At 48.5% G+C, this 21,719-nt stretch overlaps 1 protein-coding gene across 2 annotated transcripts in view; it reads right to left on the reverse strand.

The window, feature by feature from the left end:
- Nucleotides 1–17,918, reverse strand: part of UPF1 (UPF1 RNA helicase and ATPase) — a gene marked incomplete at both ends in the record, with an annotated part of 33,521 nt that extends 15,603 nt beyond the window's left edge. For both annotated transcript variants that reach the window (XM_079701649.1, XM_079701648.1), the window contains 3 exons: nt 2,182–2,271; nt 3,880–4,022; nt 17,697–17,918. In XM_079701649.1, the coding sequence (XP_079557775.1) occupies nt 2,182–2,271; nt 3,880–4,022; nt 17,697–17,918 (455 nt within the window). The remainder of the gene's footprint in view (nt 1–2,181; nt 2,272–3,879; nt 4,023–17,696) is intronic.
- Nucleotides 17,919–21,719: the final 3,801 nt, after the last annotated feature.

The following is a 21,719-nucleotide window of genomic DNA, read 5'->3' on the forward strand; positions in this document are numbered from 1 at the left end:
CGGGGGACCAGCCCGCCCCTGAACTGGCTCCCCACAGAGCACAAAAATCAATCCGACTTGAACCATTTTTAAGGAAAACTCTCCTAACACGTTTCACACAGTTCCTGCTTTTTTCTCTCCCTCCCAGTTCCTGCTTTCTTAAATCCAACTTATTGGACCTAAGTGAATCTAACGCTGGGGCCAAGGCTGCTGTCCTGGAGAGGCAGGAGGCTCGCCCCTTTCACTGCTCCTCTGCTCGTTGTAGGTTCTCTCCTGCTCCTTTCAAAGTCACTTCTCACGGCCCCTGTGCCTGCTTCCAGGAGCAACACCCCTCCTCGTTTGCTGCAGGCCAGGAAACCTGATAACCAAATGTATTAGAAACCTGAGGACAGTAAAAAATACCGAGTAGTGGGGCTCAGGGATACTCTCCGGAGGCACAGGGCCAGCCCTGAACGGTCTGAAAGCCCCGCCACCTCAGCTCTTTCCTTGCTGCGCGTGGCCAGGGCTCTGACGCCTTTCTCATTTCCGGGACACGGCTCACCTAGACCAGGGCCTGAGTGCCCCAGCCACCAAACTCTACCCTCCGCCACGCCAGCCTCACTCAGGGCCCACAGGTGGTGCACGGTTCTGCCTCAAGCCCTCCCAGCCCCCCTAGCGATCTGCAGCCTGGCTGCAGGTTTGTCACACGCTGAGCATGCCTGCCAAGCCTCCAGCCTTCCCTGCTGCCGCCTTCACATCACCTTGGGAAACCCCTCCTGTTGCAAGGTTCGGCTCAGTTGCCAACATCCTAATCCTCTCTGGCCCCACGAAGACTGTCAGATTACCTAACTAATCATCACTGCTCTCCGTACTTCCAAAGCCACCCCCTCCCCCCCACCCCGCCACCCGTGGGCCTTCTACCAGGATCAGTGATTTCCTCTTGTCTTTTCTAGGCCCACCTCACCCCATTACACTGGCAGCTTCCCGAAGGCGAGTGGCTGTCCCATCACCTTCACAGTCTGACCTTGCACAGCACACACAATCTGGCCGGCCAAGTCTGTTTTCTCTTAGAGGCCCTCCACTCACTTCCCTGATCTTGGCTCTGCTGACCGGAAGGTGGGGTTGCCAGCCAAGGCAAGTTTTATTTAACTGCTTTTCCTGCAGGAGAGGAACTAATGCGAACACGGTAACACTTATAATTACCCAGAACGTTCGGAAAATGGTATACCAGTCTCTTCTGGATACCCTGAAGATGCTTTTCCCTTCACATCTCTAAAAAACATCAGCTCCCTTTCTTGCCTCACTCAGAACCCCACAATTCGCATTACTAACTCCAAGGTGACACGAGATCTGACCATTCTGTGTCCTTAGCCACGGCTGCCAAAGGCACAGGAAGGGTACGGGCTCTGTACAAATAAAGCTGCCTACGGAATTTTGTCACTTTATTTCTATAAAACATGAACCTCAGAGGAAGATGCTGCTTTCTTGCAGGCGACCCGGATCCCTGCCCCACGGAGACTCTGCTCTGCTTCCCTGTGGTGATGGAGTGAGTCGCTGCACATCATGGCAGCCTTGGAGGAGCCACCAGGACCAGACCCATGCCAGTGGTGGAGGCTGAGGAGTCTCACCGCTCGAGCTTAGCCAAACAGACTCTCCCCTGGAATGCAAGCACCCTCACAATGTGGGTCTCACCCCAAACACAAAACAAGGGACCTAGTCACAGCTGCTGCTGATCAACAGCAGGAAGGGAAGCCCAGAGCCGACGGTCAAGTGAACTTAATTTAATCTGATGCTTCAGGATCTGGCCCATATTAGCCTCAGGACTGCTCTGATGAGCTAAGGCCAGAGGGAGCCTTCTCAGGAAGCGGCTCCCATGGATGCCCATTGCTGTCTTGGGAACATCCTCCCCAGGCACCCAGTAATGAAGATGAACAGGCGTGCCAGGAGCTCATCTTGCAGAAAAATATAAATAAAAACTGGGAAAGAGAATTAAGCCAACCCTACTTGCATAATAAAAAGAACCACAGAGAATAAATCAAGGGTAAATACATTAAGGCATTCACACACCACCATCTGTTTCAAGTTAAACCAGTCACAGAGGAGGGAAAAAACCAGGTTTGTTAGCATGATTTTATATTGTGCTTCGCTTCAACATTTCCATAATTTACACACAAATCTGAGCACAGCACTGATTAAAGACACATGCGCGGTTTGATTATCTACCTGCCAGAAGTATTTCCACGTCCATTACAGAACCACTTCTTGCTGGTATTACAGTAAACCACGCAAGCAGGATCGTGTATTCCGCAGTAACTAAAAAAGTCAAAACATCAACAGTTAAAGCTAGAAGACCACTCTCTGGTTTTAATTTGGCAGGATGTAAAATTCTTTCCTCTTACAACATTTTTAAGTTTTTCATTAAACACATACTCAAATCCAACGATCCCACTAACAAAATCCAATCAGTTAACTGCAGAGGCTTCCTGACCCTGTGAACGCAGGGAAGGGTTTAGGGGTGCTGTGGAGACTCCTCAGACAGCAGCAAAGCCCCTTCCAGGGTGAGGTGGCGGGGGGTGGGGGTGAGAGCAGTGCAAGGTGCCAGGTGAGCCCAACAATGGAGTCCTAAAACCCCCAAGGTGACCTAGTCACTCCCCTTGGCCTCATGATTCAGGAACCGTGACTTATAAGCAGGGAAATCAGCATCCCTAGCTCTGGGCACACAGAAGGTAAGCTGAGACCACGCTGCGTTCACAGTGCCTCCCATGCTCCAGCAGAGGGCGCCGTGCTCCTGGGAACACTCAGCTCAACCCAGCAGCGGAGGGTCCTGGGGTACAGACTGAGCTCAGCTCGCAAGGAGCACCTAGGGAGAGCCCCCTGGCCTCCCTTTTCTGAAAATCAACACACCAAAAACAGAAATATTGGCTCTCCACAGAGTTCTGTATGTGGATGAAGCCAAGACTCAAATCTCAAACGAGAATGTCCTCTGGCCAAGAACCTTCCCTGCAACACCTCACGCCAGGGGGCTCTCCCTACTCCACTCCCTGGGGACGGCAGGAGTGCGAGGGGGTGTGCAGACTTTAACGACCTGCAGCTTCACCAGGACCACTTCACAGGCATATTTGGTACATAACAGGAACGCGAATACATATGTAAAAATGTACTGTAAATGAGAGTGAACAAAGAGCCAACAAAGTAAAAAAGTGTGCCCACCAAGCAGGGAAAAGAGTGGCCCTCTGTCCCGTGATGGGTGCAGACCTCAGAGGGGCAGCGTGCCCAAGGGGCAGGCAGAGCTGAGTAGAGGCCCAGGCCCACTGCCCTGCCTGGCAGGGTGCCCCGAGCAAGATCATTTCACCTCTTTTGGTCTCAATTTCCTCATGTGCGTGTAACAAAAAAGCAAGAGTAAGTCCAAACACAGGGGTGGGTCCTCCTCTAGATGAGAATTCCAAATTTGGTCAACACGCAGGTCCATCCACTGACTACTCACTTCCAATTTTTCAGGAATCTTCAACGCAACAAGGAGGTAGATGTTTTAAAGAAGCCTACAGTAATCTCTTTGTAAGAGAAATCTTAGCTGCTCTATTCACCCTCCAAATGCTCACCCAATGTGATGAGTTCTTTCTGATAAGTGAGTGGGGCAGGTACCGGGTAACAACCCAAGGGCCTGAGGAAGGCAGAGAAGGGGAACCTTTCCCCCTCCAGCTGGGAGAATCAGGGATGACAGAGGGTGCTGATCCCATTCGCCTGCCCAGTAATAGGGACTTAATGTGTGTACAAAGGCTTGAGCAACCTCCTTATTCCCAAGGACAGTGTTTCCAAGTGTCACAGTCCATGGTCTTAGAGGGGCCTCTGTAAACTCAGCAAATGCATAGAGAATATGGATGCTCTGGGAGGCGAGTCCTCTCCTCCGCTGAAGGTGCTCACCTGCAGGCATGTATGGGGAGATCCTTCGTGTAATAGGTATCTTCCTCATCTTCTTCGAAGTTCAACTCGGCCAACAACTGGCTAGTCTTGGCCACGCTGTCATCCACGGCCCCGTTCTGCAGGATGCCCTCAGGTCCACCGACCTATGGCAGAAGGCAGCGTCACCATGAAAGACTGCAGCTTCCGGGCCTCAGCCCAGGCACGTGGCTTCTCCCCATATGAGCAGTCATGGCAACCTTCCCGTGAAGCACTGGCCTGCTCTCTACTGTGCGACAGTTCAGCGTCTTCTGATTTGACTTTTCATACTCTCCTCTTCCCTATCAAACCTACCTGGCCAAAAACAGGGCACAGGTGGCTGAGGTCATCCGCCCTGCCACCTGCACACCCAGGCCCAACCCCATCTAGCCAGAGCGCCATGACTACAAGCAGGAAGCTGAAGGCCACAAGAAGCAAGATGACTTTTTACAAACTAGGTATGGTCCCCCCCTGTGGACAGCTGCACAAGGGTCCTCCTCCTTTAAAGCCTAACACCAGAAGTTGTGACCCCTGCAGATGTGGGAATGCAGTTCTCTCGTTAGTCCACATACTTCCTTCACTGACAGTTCCCCTCTCCAGAAGGCAGCCCTTCTTAATTATGAATCAGAAATTGAATGTTAGGATAATCTTCCAGTTTCAGGACACAATCTTACTAAATGTACCCTTTATATGTTATAACAGCAAAAACATACAAATAGGCAACTTTAAATAACTAAGCAATGAATTTCACAGGCACCTTTGCTGAGCTCACACATCCATTCACGGGTGCACAGACTCAGCTTGTCTGAGGGAAACAGGTGCTCCTAATGCTGCCCCCCTAGGAACTGCCTCCTCAGACAGCAGCCAACAGTCCCCATCATGGTCCCCACGGGCCACAGCCCACACAAGGCTGGGTCAAGCAGTGGAAGCATCATGCGATGTAAGAAGGGAAGGAGTGACAGGAGCCCCAGGGCAGGCACCAGGTTTCTCTGAGCTGTGAGACGGGATCAGACACTGGTCTGCCACACAGAGCTGGGAAACCAAAACCCACACCCACGCCATGCGGGGTCGGCTCAGGCCAGTCCCTGTCCACTGCTCCAGTCACCTATATGGGCCTAAGGACAATGGGTCTCCTGAGGGGGGGGGGCACCCCAGAAACTCCAAAGGTGCATTCGGGTTGTCAAGGAAGCCAAGAACCCATTACAGGAACACGTGTCTCTGTAATGGTCTCAGCCAGATCAGAACCCCATTTCACTGTGTCTGCCACCACTTTAATATACTATCTTTTTTTCTTTTTTTCTTAAGATTTTTTTGATGTGGACCATTTTTAAAGTCTTTATTGAATTTGTTACAATACTGCTTCTGTTTTATGTTTTGTTTTTTCTGGCCACCGGGCATCTGGGATCTTAGCTCCCCAACAATGGATCAAGCCCACACCCTCTGCACTGGAAGGCGAAGTCTTAACCACTGGACCAGCAGGGAAGTCCCAACATTTTTTCAGAAGGCAACAATCAGGTTAAATGCAAGAAGACTGTATGCTTTGTTTGGGGGAAATTTTTTTTTTTAATGAAAAACCAGTATCAACTTTTGGATTTTAATGTAATGAAGACAGCATTATTAACATCATCACAAGCACCTCTTTGTAAATCCCTGATCTCCTTTTCAAAAAAATTGTAAGTGGTTGTTGCGTTAAGTACATTCACATGGTTGTGCAACCACTACCACCATCCATCTCCAGGACTTTCTCATCTTCTCAAACTGAAACTGTCCATTCCCCCTCCCTCAGCCCCTGGCAACCTCCATTCTACTTTCTGTTTCTATGAATTTGACTACTGTAGGGACCTCACATAAGTGGAATCATATGGTATTTGCCCTTTTGTGACTGACTTATTTCACTTAGCATAATGTGCTCATGGTTCATCTATGTCCTAACTGTGTCAGAATTTCCTCCCTTTTAAAGGCTGAATAATATTCCACTGTATGGACACACAACATTTTGTTTATCCATTCATCAGTCAGTGGATACTTGGGTTGCTTCCACCTTCTGGCTGCTGTGGATGATGCTGCTATGAACATGGAGTACGAGTATCTCTTCAAGTCCCTGTTTTCAATTCTTTGGGGTATATACCCAGAAGTGAAGTTGCTGAATCATATAATTATTCTATGTTTAACTTTTTGAGGAATTGCCATACTGTTCTCCACAGCAGCTACACTATTTTATATTCCCACCCACCAGTAGTGCACAAGGGTCCTAATTTCTCTACATCCTTGCCAACACTTGTGATTTTTCTGTTGGTTGTTGATAGTAGCCATCCTAATGGGTGTGAGGTGGTATCTCATTGTGGTTTTGATTGGCATAATCTGGATTATAATGATGCTAAATATCTTTTCCTATGCCTGTTGGCAATTTTTTGCTGTGCTTTGTTTGAAAAAATTTTTAAACATTTGTTTATTTATTTATTTAGGCTGCACTGGGTCTTAGTTGCGGCACGTGGGCATGTGGGATCCTTAGCTGCGGCAAGCAGGCTTCTTAGCTACAGCATGCGGACTTCTTAGTTGCGGCATGCGGACGGACTCTTAGTTCCCCGACCGGGGATCGAACCTGGGCCCCCTGCGTTGGGAGCATGGAGTCTTACCCACTGGACCACCAGGGAAGTCCCCTTTGTTTGAAATTTTGATAGCAAGTTACTACTTCAAAAAGTCACCTCTCCTTTTGGCAACACTTCTCCTGACACATGCAGTGGCAATACTAGGATGAGGCTGCCGACAAGGGACCAAGACACCTCTCAGTGTGACTGCCTCAGCACACATGTGTTTGTTTTCTGAAAGTGTGTGGCCAGATTATGGTACCTGGATTTCACTTCATGGCAGTGAAAGAGCCACATATATCATGCTACAGGGGAGGGCTGAGAGGGTGTAGGCCACAATCTCAAGCTCAGAATGGTACTTACATTTTTTAATGGTTGGATTAAATACCTAATAGTAGGTATTTGCTTCTTGTCCCACAAAGCCTAGAACATTTACTACCTAGCACTTTAAGGAAATGCTTGCTGACATTTCTCCAAAGAAGACATATAGATGGTCAACAGGTACATGACAAAATGCTCAATATTGCTAATTATTAGAGAAATGCAAACCAAAACTACGAGGTATCACCTCACACCAGTCAGAATGGCCATGATTAAAAAGTCTACAAACAATAAATGCTGGAGAGGGCATGGAGAAAAAGCAACTCTCCTTTGCTGTTGGTGAGAACGTGAATTGGTGCAGCCACTATGGAGAACAATATGGAGGTTCCTCAAGAAACTAAAAACAGAACTACCATATGACCCAGCAATCCCACTCCTGGGCATATATCCGGAGAAAACTCTAATTCGAAATGTACATGCACCCCAATGTTCACAGCAGTACTATTTACAACAGCCAAGACATGGAAGGAGCCTAAATGTCCATCGACAGAGGAATGGATAAGATGTGGTATATATACATAAAATGGAATATGACTCAGCCATAAAAAAGAATGAAATAATGTCACTTGCAGCAACAGGGATGGACATATCATATTAAGTGAAGTCACTTATCATATTAAGTGAAGTCAGACAGAGAAAGACAAATATCATATATCACTTGCATGTGAAATCTAAAAAAATGAAACAAATGAACTTATTTACAAAACAGAAATGGACTCACACCATAGAAAACAAACTTATGGTTACCAAAGGGGCTGATGGGGGGTGGTGTTAATTAGGAGTCTGAAATTGACATATACACCCTGCTACTATAAAATGGATAAAACAACAGGGACCTACAGTATAGGGTACTACATTCAATATCTTGTAATAACCTATAATGGAAAAGAATCTGAAAAAGAATATATATATAACTGAATCATTTTGCTGTATACCTGAAACTAACACAATATTGTAAATTAACTATAGTTCAGTTTAAAAAACAGTTGGGGCACTTCCCTGGTGGTCCAGTGGTTAAGACTCCACGATCCCAATGCAGGGGGCCCAGGTTCGATCCCTGGTCAGGGAACTAAGATCCAATATACCGCAACTAAGACGGCACGCCTTAGAGAAGCCCGTGCGTTGCAACGAAGACCCAGTGCAGCCAAAATAAATAAATATATAGATAAATAAATAAATTTCAAAAATAAAAAATGGTTAATTTAAGGAAAAAAAAGAAAAAAGAAAATGCTTGCTAACTCCTAGTCTAGAAGAACTCCTAAAATGTCTCATCAGGTTGTATAAACTTTTATGTGTAAAGAAATATCCTTAGTGATATGTGAATCTTTACTTTCCTGAAACATCAAAATTAGTATGTGGAGTAATACGGACACCTGCGTGACACCAGGTGGCTTCATTCCACCCACTCCTGCTTCATCCAGGCCTCAGATCCCACACTTCATCTCCCTTCACAGAGGGAAGAGTGAACCAGCAGAGGGCACATCAGGAATGTGTGAGGCTCTTAACAGAGCCTGACCAACCATGTGTCGACCCTCTCTCTGCATCACTCATACCCCTCAGGCTTAATAAGGAGCAAGAAATCTAAGTCCGCTCTAGGACCTGCTCTAGGAACTCTCAAGAGACAATACAATACCGACACAACACAAGGTCAGATGGATTCTCCCTCAGCCCCACTGAAGGTAGGGAGACTAGAGAGAGAGGAGTCCAGATTCCCCAGTAGGCCCTGTAGCTGTGTGGCTGGGGCGTGGGTGTGTCCCTCCTCACAAGTACTTACGCACACCTACACACCACATGCACTTGTCCAACCCCTGCCCAGCCCCACTCCTGCCCAGCTGTGACCTGACCACAACACAGAGTTCTACAGCTGGCTTGTTAGTTTCTCCCTCTACTTTCTGGAAAGTTTTAAGATAAACATTAACTTCAAAAATACATTTGACCTGGGCTTCCATGGTGGCGCAGTGGTTGAGAGTCCGCCTGCCAATGCAGAGGACACGGGTTCGTGCCCCGGTCCGGGAAGATCCCACATGCCGCGGAGCGGCTGGGCCCGTGAGCCATGGCCGCTGAGCCTGTGCGTCCGGAGCCTGTGCCCCGAAGAGGAAGAGGCCACAACAGCGAGAGGCCCCCGTACCGCAAAAATAAATAAATTAAATTTTAAAAAAAATACATTTGACCTTAGCAACTATAATTAAGTGAGTTAAAGCACTAAAGAGTGCCTGGCACAGAGAAGGCCCACAATCCAAGCCAAGCGATGTAATGGAAGAAGGGAGGGGAGTGTCCTTGTCTGGCACAGGACTGAGGTTATCAACCCATCACCTCCAGCCAGGACCCCTGGGTCCTGTTGGGCTCAAGAAGGGAAAGTCCTCCCTGCACCCCTGGCACCAAGCCCATCCCCAGGCACCATGTCACTGGGTCTAGAAAGCGAAGGAAACAGTTCCCTCTCCACCCCTGCTCTGGGCACTCATTACTGAAGTCCATCTATGAGCTGCTGAGCTGATCAAGGCCTTGCAGAGGTTTTCTGCCCAGAGAGTTTCTTACGACCCACTGCAGAACTCAGTGCGCCTCAGAACAGCAGGAAGAAAGGTCACTTCATTCCCACAAAGGAAAAGCACATCAGTTCAAAAATTACCACTAACTGTGCTGGTAAGAACTTTTAGACCATAAATTTTTACCCCAAACCTCGTAAGCGTCATACCACTCAGCATGAAATGGACATTTCTGTCCCTCAATCCCCGACTATGCCAATGTCCCAAGGCCTTTGCACTCACTCTCCCCCTGGCTTCTACACAGATGGCTCCTGGTCCTTCAGTCCCGGTCCACAGGGCACCTCCTAGGGAGGCCTCCCCTGACCCCATCTGAGGGGCGCCAGTGGGGCCAGCTCTCCCTGTCCTGCTCCCTGCTCTGACCCCCGCACCTAGAACTGAGCCCACACCCCAGGAGGCTCTCACAGTGTTAGCTAAATGAACATATCTTCTCATCCAAAATATAAAGGTTGAGAGGTAAAATGACTCATCATTTATTCTTTTCTTCCACAACTTAAATAAAAAAGAGTGAGTGGGAAATCGCCTTTCCCTCAGGTGACCTGAGGCAGAGAGGAACTACCAGGTCTCTGAGCCCTGCCTCAGGAAAAGGCTAACAGAAGATCCGCTCTCCCTCAGCTTTTGAAAAAGTTTCAAAACTACAGAGAATGAATGACCCACACACCCACCATCTGGATCCACCAGCCACTCACATTTTGCCACACTTGCTCTCTCCCTCTCTTGCTCTGCACACGTATGCACACATGCATTCACACACACACTTTTCTGTTCCTGATCCATTTCAGAATCATAGGTCCCAGGACAAGGGCTTTCTCCACACAACCACAATATAAACATCACACTCAGGAATAATGCTGATATAATACTGATATCTAATACACATATACACATTTTCCCAATGTTCTAACAATGTCCTTTACAGTTTTTTAAATCCAAGACCCAGTTAACAATTACACATTATTTGTGATGTAATCTCTTAGCCTTCTTCAATCCATTAGTTTTAACCACAAGAAATTGTTGAGATTTGACCATTTTTGACCTACAATGAAGGGAACTTCACATGGTCCCACCCAACACAGCAGTCCCTGAGCTTTGGGTTAAAGGAGTTCTACCTGCCTCCCTCTTTTCAGTAGACCCTTGTTTTGATCAAATGCCAAGTCCACCCCTGCAGTTCATTTCAAAGCTCAAGAATATCCTCGACCTGTCTGGGGTGTCTGCAGCTCCCCTTGTGCTGCCCCTGCCTGCCCAGCTCTGGGGTCAGCCACTCTCAAAGGAGCTCACAGACTGAGATGGAATCCACCCACACCTGCAGGGAGAAGCCAGGCTGTGAGGAGAGGTTCAGTCCAGAAGGCAGGACACCTCACAGGACAATGACCTGGACCGGATCCTGGCTCAGTGGCATGAAAAGAAGAAGAGGGAGGGGCTGCCCAGAGGAGCAGGGCTGGAGACATGACAATCAATCACATTAACACTAGACCCCACAGGGATCCGGACCAGGTAAATAATCTGACTGTGGAGAAAGGGAAGCCCCATGTATTCAATATTAGATGATCCTGAAAAACTATTGTTGGTGCTGTTTGTCTGACCACAGCAGTACGGCTATGAAGGAAAGATGCCCTTTTCATGTTTTTAGAAATGCATTCTAAATAGCATAGGTTTAAATGGTTGAGTATCACTAACTCATATGGCTCAACCTCAGAAGAGTGAAATGACAAGTTGGATTTGCTTTAAACCACTTCAGCAAAGAAAAAGAAAAAAAGAGAGAAAAGAAAATCTTCACAACCATCAAATCAAGAAGACAGATCGTTAGGATTTGCTTTATCTACTTATACATGACAGAATTCCTAATAAACATTTTTACACAATACAGGTGGACAAGGTGGCTGCCTGGAATCTGTGTTAGCTCTGCAGAGCCATGCACATGAAAGGAGTGATGGAAGATGAGCACAGCTTGTACCAAATGGCTTCTGCCTCGGATGAGGCAAGCAACCCCTCCAGGTTCACCGTCAGCCCTGGCAGCTGAGCTACGCGAAGAGCTAGAGTAGATAGGAAGGTGCTATCCTCAGTCATGACAAAGGGCTACTCACAGCTCAGCAGGCAGCCTAAATCAACTGTACTGTCTAGAAGCCGTCCTGGCAACAGTCCGCAGGGATCCTGAGAAACCCGGCTCAGTTGTCCAACTTGCAAGCTGCTAGTGGACCAACACACATAAAAAGGCACAAGGACCCTATGCCAGCCATGGGATCCCAGGACCCGGCATTTCTGTTGTTTATCAGAGGAAGTAGGATTTTGCCCTCAAGGAAAGCTCTTCCAGCAAGAAGAGTTCAAAGCCCCCCAAGACTGGGGCCCTAAAAGACTTGGAAAAGGGAGCACTGGAGACCCGGCCTGACTCACTGCCCCCTCTGCACCTCCCAGGCCACATTCTGCACTGGGACCCAATGAACACAATGGTCATCTTGGCCCTTCTCTGTGAGCTGGACTGTCCTATGCCACCAAAAGACCACCCCTACCACACAACTGCCCCTCAGTTGAGAGCCACTGCCCACAATCTACCCCTCCAGCCCCTGCTCACAGCCCTCTGGTGGGGCCTCTCCCTCCTGCAAGGCCTCTCACGCAGCTCTCAGGGCAGCACCTCCAAAGGTCTGCTGACCCCCTACTCACACCTCCCATCCAAGGGGAGCCCTGCCTCAGCCCAGGGGGATCCCGGGCCCTGATGAAAACCATCAGACAAGAACTCACGCCTGCTCTAGAGGAGTTATGAGGACTCGGGGACAACGGGGTGCTCAGCGCAGTGACAAGCATGTGTCCAAGGAGGAGTGGCCACTGTGGCCACCTGGTACTGTGGTATTTCACACATGTGCGCACCTGAGGGCACACATCTGACCCCAGCGCTCTCTGCCTGAGCTCCCCTTCTAGCCTCAGCCAAACTCTGCCAGGTCTCCCTGCCACCTAAGGGCCCTTCCTCTCAACGGAGGTCACGGCACCCCTCAGCAGCAACACAAGGCTCCAGGATCCAGCCCGAGCCCCTCGTCGTGGACAACAGCCCTTTTCCCTCCATGCCAAGCCCTGTGCCCAAGTTGTTCAGGGTGCCTTTCCTGAACAACTCAAGGACCACCACTCACAAAGGCTTTTTTCCCTTTCCCTCCTCTGGGCCCTCACTGTCCCCAGGGTCAACTGCAGACTGGGCAACACCTGCCATTTCTAACAAAGCAGCTGCAGTTGGCAAACGACTCACTTTGACTCCCAGTGGGAGTCAGCCCTCCCCAGGCACAGCAAGACAGGGAAACAGAAGTACTGAGAGGACGGGAGTTGAGAACCAGGCTGAGGAGGTCAGCCTGAGAGTCTGTGCAGAGGGAACAAAACAAAACGTGAACAGACACATGAGGGCTCCCAGGCTCACCACATGAGCAGTGTGGCCAGGCCTCAGCTCCTACCTCTGAACCCCAGCACACGAGGCACCACATCGCCCCAGTGTGTGACCTGGAGTGGGAAGCACGGGGTCACCCGATCTTCCTACCTTAGAGCTTTAACAAGAAACAACCAAGATTAGAAGGAGCAAAAATAGAAGAGGAAAGGAAAGGTGGCATGAAAGAGAACTGAGGACAGTGAGTGACTGTTGGGATGGCTACATAGCCCAGTAAATTTACTAAAAAAGAAAAAACAAAAAAAACACAAAACACTGAATTGAACACTTAAAAACAAGAGGCCTCGGGAACTGCCTGGTGGTCTAGTGGTTAGGACTCTGTGCTTCCAATGCCAGGGGCCCGGGTTCAGTCCCTGGTCAGGGAACTAAGATCCTGCAAGCCACTTGGCAAAGCCAAAAAAAAAAAAAAAAAAAAAAAAAGTATGTCTTACCTGCTTATATCCATGGCCCAGATCAAGGTGTGTGAAACTGTAAAAATTATAAAAAACAAACAAACAAGAGGACTCTGGTATATGACCATACTTCAGTAAAGCTATCATTTATTTATTTTATTATTACTTTTTTTTTTTTTTTGGCTGCGTTGGGTCTTCACTGCTCCGCGCGGGCTTTCTCTAGTTGCGGTGACCGGGGGCTACTCTTCATTGCGGTGCATGGGCTTCTCACTGCAGTGGCTTCTCTTGTTGCGGAGCACGGGCTCTAGGCATGGGGGCTCAGTAGTTGCGGCTTGCGGGCTCTAGAGTGCAGGCTCAGTAGTTGTGGCACACGGGCTTAGCTGCTCCGCAGCATGTGGGATCATCCCGGGCCAGGGCTCGAACCCATGTCCCCTGCATTGGCAGGTGAATTCTTAACCACTGCACCACCAGGGAAGCCCAGTAAAGCTATTAGAAAGATGCCTCTCTTTTTTGGTTGTGGGAGCTAGATTGATAGAGAACTTTGTTCTGCTGTTAATATTGGTATTGTATTAGTGTTCACTTTTCCCCCAGTCATGCTGAATCTGGGTAATGAAATTAATTGGGTAAACAGAGTTAGGAGTTATTTCGCTTATTAAGCAGTAACTGACACATAAGCCCTCCCTTTCGGGGGTTTGGAACCAAACGCCAGAAATCCAATAAGAGGAAAGTACAGGTAGAACACATGCCAGAGCTCCTGCGAGGCTAGCAGCATCTCATCTCCAATTTTCTCAAGGCGTACTTATGTCACAGCTGTACTGAGTGTTCACGGAACAAAAAAAGGCCAACTCAAATTTTAGACTCACCACTTTTAGGAACCCTGGAACTATATGGAAGTCACTCCTCATCATAAGCTGAGGGCCAGGAAGCAGAAGATGATCTGTTTACCTGGACAATCAAGGATATGCTGGAAAAGCCTTCCCTGACTTCTGAAGGCAGCAGGTTTTGAAGAGTAGGAAGCAGCTCTTTATAATTTTGTAAGCTGACACACATCAATGTACATAAACACCAGTGAATCCATCAATAAAGGTAACAAACACATCCATCACCCTCAGTCTCCTCGTGCCTTTGCCATCCCTCTCTCCTTTCCTCCCCTCCCCACAACCACTGATCTGCCTTCTGTCACTGTAGGTTACCTAGCACTTTCTAGAGTTTTATATGAACAGAATCAAAGAGTATATACTCTTTTAAGTGCATCTTTCACTCACTGTAATTATTTTAAGATGCATCCATGTTGCTGGCTGTATCAATGGTTCATTTCCTTTTTTTTTGTTTGGCAGTGTTCCCAACTCTTAAGATTTTCACCATAATTCCAATGTTTGGAGGAAACACGATAGTAGCAACAGTCAAGGGGAAATATTCCAACTAGGCAGACCAGAAGGTCTGTAATACCAGCTATTATGCAAAGGACTTCCAAAATTACCTTTCCCTGCCCTTTGAGGGGCAGGGGAAGGGGCCAGGAAAGGGTCAAATACTCAAAAGAAAACTGTCCCTTTATCTTAAGGACACTTGGCAGGGCTTTGATAAATAATCAGTTTCAAATCATAAACAAGAAAACAAGTGTTATTGGAACTAACTCAGTGCTCAGCAGAGTCACCTCTGCCTGCCATTCTCCCACCCTGGCCAAGACACACATGTGTTACCTCAACAAACTTTCAGATAAAACCAACTGTGCAAAACTGGCAGTCAAAACTGATATCAAAAAATGGCTACACACCGGAAAACAGTCTGGCAGCACCCGAAAAAGCAACAGGCAGTTGTTACCATACCACCCACCAATTTCACTGAAGGCTTACGTCCACACAGAAACCTCTACACAGACGTTCACAGCAGCATTTTCTGTAACAGCTAAAAACAAAAACAACCCAAATGTCCACTGACAGGTAAGTGGATAAACAAAATGTGGTCTGTCTGTGCTGTGGAATATCATTCAGTCATAAAAAGGAATGGAGCAGATACATGCTACAACATGGATGAACCTTGAAAACATGCTCAGTAAAAGAACAAAAGACCACATACTATATGTCTATTTATAGGAAATGTCCAGAGTACGTAAATCCAGAGATAGAAAGATTAGTGGCTGCCTGGGGTTAGAGAAGGGAAGACTGACAGGCTAAGCGGTGCAGGGCTTCTTTTTATGGTGATGAAAATGTCCTAAAATCGACTGTGGTGGTAGCTGCACAACTCTGAATGTACTGAAGTCACTAAATTGCACACTTTGAATGGGTGAAGTGTATGGTATGTGAATTCTACCTCGGTAAAGCTGTGAAACAAAAGTGGTTGCCCAGCACTTGACAATCCACAGCCACTCATCCAATAAGATAAAATCAAAAGGCACTCAGAATAGAAGCCCAGGGACTTCCCTGGTGGCGCAGTGGTTAAGAATCCACCTGCCAATGCAGGGGACATGGGTTCGAGCCCTGGTCCGGGAAGATCCCACATGCCGCGGAGCAACTAAGCCCGTGCGCCACAACTACTGAGCTTACGCTCTAGAGCCCGTGAGCCACAACTACTGAGCCCACGCGCCTAGGGCCTGTGCTCCGATACAAGAGAAGCCACCGCAATGAGTAGCCCCCGCTCACCACAACTAGAGAAAGCCCGCACACAGCAACGAAGACCCAACGCAGTCAAAAATAAATAAATAAGTAAATAAATAAATTAATTTAAAAAAAAAAAAGAACCCAACTAGAACTCAGAGCTGCCCCAGGCTTGCTGTTTTATAGGCTACAGTCTAAACAGGATTTGCAATAAAACGATTACCTCTCACAACCCTGAGCTGCCACGGGTCATGGCACACTGCTCAACCAAGAGATCTTTATCCTCAGCTTTCCGGACACGCTGGACACAAATTACAGACAGCACTATCTGCTCTATCCATTCATACATGAGTTCAGATTTCACGTATGTTTAAAAGTAACAAAAATATAGCTGTTATCCCCATTTTACAGCTGTGGAAACAGGTCTACAGAGTATGAAACTACAGGCGGTATCATGAGCCTCCAGCGGCTCATTCATTTCTCCATGCAAACTCTCCCCTCTCTCCTACCTTCCCCCACCACATGTAAACAAAACCGAAAAAACATACATATGGTGCACACCTGTTCTCCCTGATGCCCCACCCATCAAGCTTCTATTTTTAAGGAATCTGGGGTTAGCATGAGTCAAATGTTTTCTGCTTCTATTAGGGGCTAAAAGAAAAGTCCAAGTGGGTGGTCTACCCACGGGAATGACTCATCCAACTAGAATGTAAGCCCCCTCCTCCAGGACAGGGTTTGAGCTCACTCTGGCTGAGGATGGGTTAGCTCCCCGCACCCTGGCAGTGGATCCTCTTGCTAAGGGACACCTATGACAAGGTGAACCCTATAGCTCCTCCCTGGCTGAGAATTCAGGAAAATAAACCTGAGGGAGGTGCCAGGCACAGGAATGGAATCTGAGATCCACAGGAAGATGGCTACATTCCTGGGGAGCCCAGCCCAAGACCACTGCCAGCCCCTTCTCCCACCCCGGGGCAGGGACCCAGGTCCAGGAAGTGTATGCCCAACACACTCTCGTAACACAAACCCAAATTTAAAATAACTGAGCAGCCTTCGCTAAATGTTCACATCATTAAGAACAGAACTTTCTGACGTGGCAGAACCATTTATATGAAACCCACTACCACTGCCCCATTGGAGGAACAAACTCAAAACCAACTTTTCCAAGGCAGGGCTATGGAGTTACGTAACAGGTCGATTTCAGCAACAGGCAATGCAAGAAGGAAAAACAAAACGCAAACTGCTTCATGAATAATCTTAAAAGCCAGCGAGTGTGGGGTTCTCGATTGGATGCAAAAATTCCGTTTCTGCTGGGGAAGCCTCGACCCTCCTCTCGCCAGCATCCCAGGGCCCGGTGAAATTTGAACCCGCCGCACAGTGGGCATGAATGGGGGCGGGGGTGCCGTGATGGCTGCGACCACAGGTAAGTGAGTGGGGCAGGGCGGTCGCATCAGCCCAGAGGGGGAACCGGAGCAGATCGCCCCGGAGCTGGTTTGAGCAGGGCACTGACCCAGCTGGAGGAGAACTCGGGGACAAGTCGCCCCCGACCTGGCCAGAGACAGACCTAGGGCCGATCACCTCGGACAGGCCCGGAAGAGGACTTGGGACAGATCACTTAAGACGCGGCCTGAGCTAGGTCCTGAGATCACACGGACGCAACCAGAGCGGAACTTGAAGGAGAACTACCCGGGTCCGGCTGGAGAGCGGAAACTGGGGCAGGTTACTCCGGGCACGTCCTGAGCGGGAGATCCCCGGCCAGGTTACTCCGGACCCGGCCGGACTGTGGGACCCGAGCAGATCAGCCCGGGCCCGGCTGGAGGGGAAACCGGGGCAGGTCCACGACCGCCGAGGCCCGGCCCCGGCTTCCGGCGTCGCCATGTGCCGCTCACCTGCGCGTCGAGCTGTCCGGCCGCCGCGCCCGGGCCCGCGCAGACCGGGGCCCCAGCGCCGCCACCTCCGGGGCCGCCGGGGGGCGTCTGCGTCTGGCTGGGGAGAGTGAAGTCGGTAAACTCGAACTCGGAGCCCTGGGTGTCGGCGCCGAGCAGCTCGGCCTCCTCGGTGTCCAGGAAGGTGAGCGTCTGCGAGCTGGGCCCGTACGCCTCCACGCTCATGGTGCCGCCGCGTAGAGCTCTCAGGCCGGCTCCGCACCGCACTCGAGCCCGCCGCCGCGCTGAGGCCTAGGCCGCAGGCCTCGGGCTGCCGCCGCCGCGCCCGCGCCCGTGTAACGGATCAAAACGCCCGCCGCAGAGCGAGCAGGGTCGAGAGTCACGCGCGCCAAACCGCCGGCGCTGCCGCCGAGCCTCTCAGCTTCGCCGCTTCCTTCGGAGCCGCCCGCCCTCACAGCCCTCGGCAGGAACCGCCGCCACCGCTGCCGTCGCCGCCGTGCGCGTGCGCGAGCCCGACGCCGGCGCAGGTGCGCGTGCGCGAGCCCGACGCCGGCGCAGGCGCGCGCACTCCTTGAGGACGCCTCCAACCGCGCCCGGACTCCCGGAGCCTAGCGGGCCGACGGGACGCGCAGCGTGCACGCGTGGGAGGCGGGGCTTCCAACCGCCGTCTCGGCAGGCTCTCCAGTACGTGGTCTCGCCCCAGCCGCTGCTCTGTGGCGCTGGGGCAGCGGTTGGTTGCGAAGTTAGTCGTCTGTGTCGTTAGAGGCGGGGACAGTGTCTTGGGTTAACTGAGCGCCAACTGAATGCCTTACATAGGTGGAACACCCAGGTGGGGAGGCTTGGCGAGGACGGTGCGGTGCGTCCCCATCTCTCGAAGAAGCTCCCTGGGCCTGTTAACCCATCTTTAAAATGGGGGCGCCTGGCACAAAGTAGCTGCTCAGTGTGCATTGGTTGAATAAATGAAGGGGACAGTCCTTACCACAGAGCCTAGCACGCGGAAATGGTGATTGCTGCTGCTCTGGACAATAATATTATTCAGAGGCAGTATATAACAAAGCGATTGGGAGTACTTGCTCTGAGTTGAAATCCAAACCTGACCACCTGCTGGCTGTGTGGCTTTGTACAAGTGATTTCACCTCTCTGAGCCTAGGGTTTCCTCATCTGAGAAAGGGAAATAATAGCCATTAAGATGGGATGAGGAATAAATGAGCTACTATTTACTCCCTTAAGAAGTATTTATAAAGGAAAGTTCCATGTGGACAGGGGCTGACCATGTGATCATGGTCTTCCCCATGGGGAGAATAATGCCAACACACAGGAGGTGCTCAGTAAAAGTTCAGTTACTAGTTTATGAGCATTAGTCTCCTAACTCCTAGCCTCAGTTTCCTTTTTTGTGAAGTGTCTTGAGAACCTGCCACTTCCCAAGATTCTGGGACTAAATACTTGAAGTCAGCTCACAGGGCTCCTGGTTTGCATGGCTACACTACAAGTTCCTGATGCTGCATGGTTCCTGATTTTCCAATATTCCTGTCACGACATAAGAGTTTCCTTTTTCCTTCGTCACATCTTTTTGGCTTCCTGTGCACTAAAATGTGGGAATATAAAAAATGAATAATTAGGTCCCCGTCTCCAGGGAGACAGTTTAAGGGAGAATCCCAGCAAGCCAACAGATGCTTTCAATAAAATGCAAAGCCCTCTATGGAAAATATCCAATTGAATTGGTAGAAGCATTTAAGACCAATGTGGTAAAACTTATCAGTTTTATTTATTTATATTAATTAATTTTATTTATTTATTTTTGGCTGCATTGGGTCTTTGTTGCTGTGCACGGGCTTTCTCTTGTTGCGGCGAGCGGGGGCTACTCTTCATTGTGGTGTGTGGGCCTCTCATTGCAGTGGCTTCTCTTGTTGCAGAGCACAGGCTCTAGGCACGCAGGCTTCAGTAGTTGTGGCACTCTGGCTCAGTAGTCGTGGCTCTCGGGGTCTAGAGCTCAGGCTCAGTAGCTGTGGCACACGGGCTTAGTTGCTCCGTGGCATGTGAGATCTTCCCAGAGCAGGGCTCGAATCCATGTCCCCTGCATTGGTAGGCAGATTCTTAACCACTGTGCCACCAGGGAAGTCCCCCTTATCAGAGTTTTAAATGCATGCCTTGCCCTGCATTTGACCTAGCAATTCCACTTCTAAGGATCTCCTCTTATGTCCTACATACACTCACATTTGCAAAATGTTTTAGTGTATTTGATGATACACTAAAACATATCTATTTAACATAAAAGAAGTTGGTAATGGAGGAATTGAAAAAAAAGACATGACGTATAGAAAGCAAATAGCAAATGGCAGAAATAAGTCTTTATGTGTAATTACACTAAATATAAATGGATTAAACTCTCCACTTAAAAGACAGAGATTGTCAGAACTGATTTTTTTTTTTTTAAATCATGGTTCAACTATGCTGTCTACAAAAGACTCACTTTAGATTCAAAGACAAAATTGAAAGTAAATGGAGAGAAAAAGACACTCCATGCAAATAGTAACCAAAAGAGAGCTGGACTGGCTATACTAATCTCAGATGTTAAGACAAAAATTGTTACTTAAGACAAAGAACATTATATAATGATAAAAGTTTCAGTCTATCAGGAAGAAATAACAATTATACACATGAAAGCACCTAACAGTAGAGACCCAAAATACATGAAGCAAAATGTGATAAATTGAAAGGAGAAATAAACAATTCAACAGTAACTATGGTTTACTCTTGAGGAAAGGAGTCTAAGGCCTAGGGAGATGAAAATGTAGAGTGGATTTGTCATTTAAGACCTATTAACCCATCCTGGGAGGTCCCAAGGATACAACTTTCACCATGATTGTGAGAAATAAATTTGTGAGGGGAACCCCAGCATCCTGGAGGAGCTCTATGATCTCTCTTCTCTGTAGCTCAGAACTTATAGCAGTAACTGCTGCCACTGAATTGGGAAACCTAAATACAATGAGAGTAATTGAATCCTGGGTTGGCACAAGCCAAGTGGTGGCACTCAAACACCAAAGGCAAGGTGAGTGTCATTACCATAATGGACATCAGAGTCAAAGCAGCAATCAGGAAAAAAAAAAAAAAGCAATCAGAATAGTCTGACTCACAGAGACCTATGGCATTGGCTAGCTGATCATGGTGTTCCTAGAAGTGAAATAGATGGGAAGCCTACTAAGTTCTTATTTGATCTGTTTAAGCAGAGAAGTTCTAGGTCAAGTGAACAAAAGTCTAACTTGAATCATAAAAATAGAGAGTCGTGGCCCCTCAGTCAATCCTCAGACTTGATCCAGTTCACAAACCTAGAACATCTTTAATGAAGATGAGGCTGAGTGCCCTTGAGGAAGGACCCTGGTACACTACCAAAAATTTGTATGTTAACATTTCTCCCAGTCTTCTCCAATGAAACCTATGGCCCTTTACCAAGGTGACTGTGCACTGGGGAAAAGGAAATAATTAGGCCTTTCAGGAATTACTGGACACTGGCTCTGAACCAACACTAATTCTGGAGACCAAAAATATCACTGTGGTCCATCAATCAGAATAGGGGCTTATGGGGGCTTCCCTGGTGGTCCAGTGGTTACGAATCCACCTTCCAATGCAGGGGACACGGGTTCCATCCCTGGTCAGGGAACTAAGATCCCCCATGCCGCAGGGCAACTAAGCCCATGCACCACAACTATTGAGCACACATGCAAACCACAACTAGAGAGAAGCCCAGCACGCCTCAACAAAAGATCCTGCATGCCACAATTTAGACCCAACGCAGCCAAAAAATAAATAAATAACTAAATATATTTAAAAAAATAAAACTAAAAAAAAAAAAAGAATAGGGGCTTATGGAAGTCAAGTTATCAATGGAGTTTTAGCTGGTCCATTTTACAATGGGTCCAGTGGATCCCTGAACCCATCCTGTGGTATTTCCCCAGTTCTGGAATACATAATTGGAATAGATATACTTAACATCTCGCAGAATCCTCACATTGGTTCCCTGACCTATGG

The sequence above is a fragment of the Hyperoodon ampullatus genome, assembly GCF_949752795.1.
Source record: "Hyperoodon ampullatus genome assembly, chromosome: 4".
Classification (NCBI taxonomy): Eukaryota; Metazoa; Chordata; class Mammalia; order Artiodactyla; family Ziphiidae; genus Hyperoodon; species Hyperoodon ampullatus.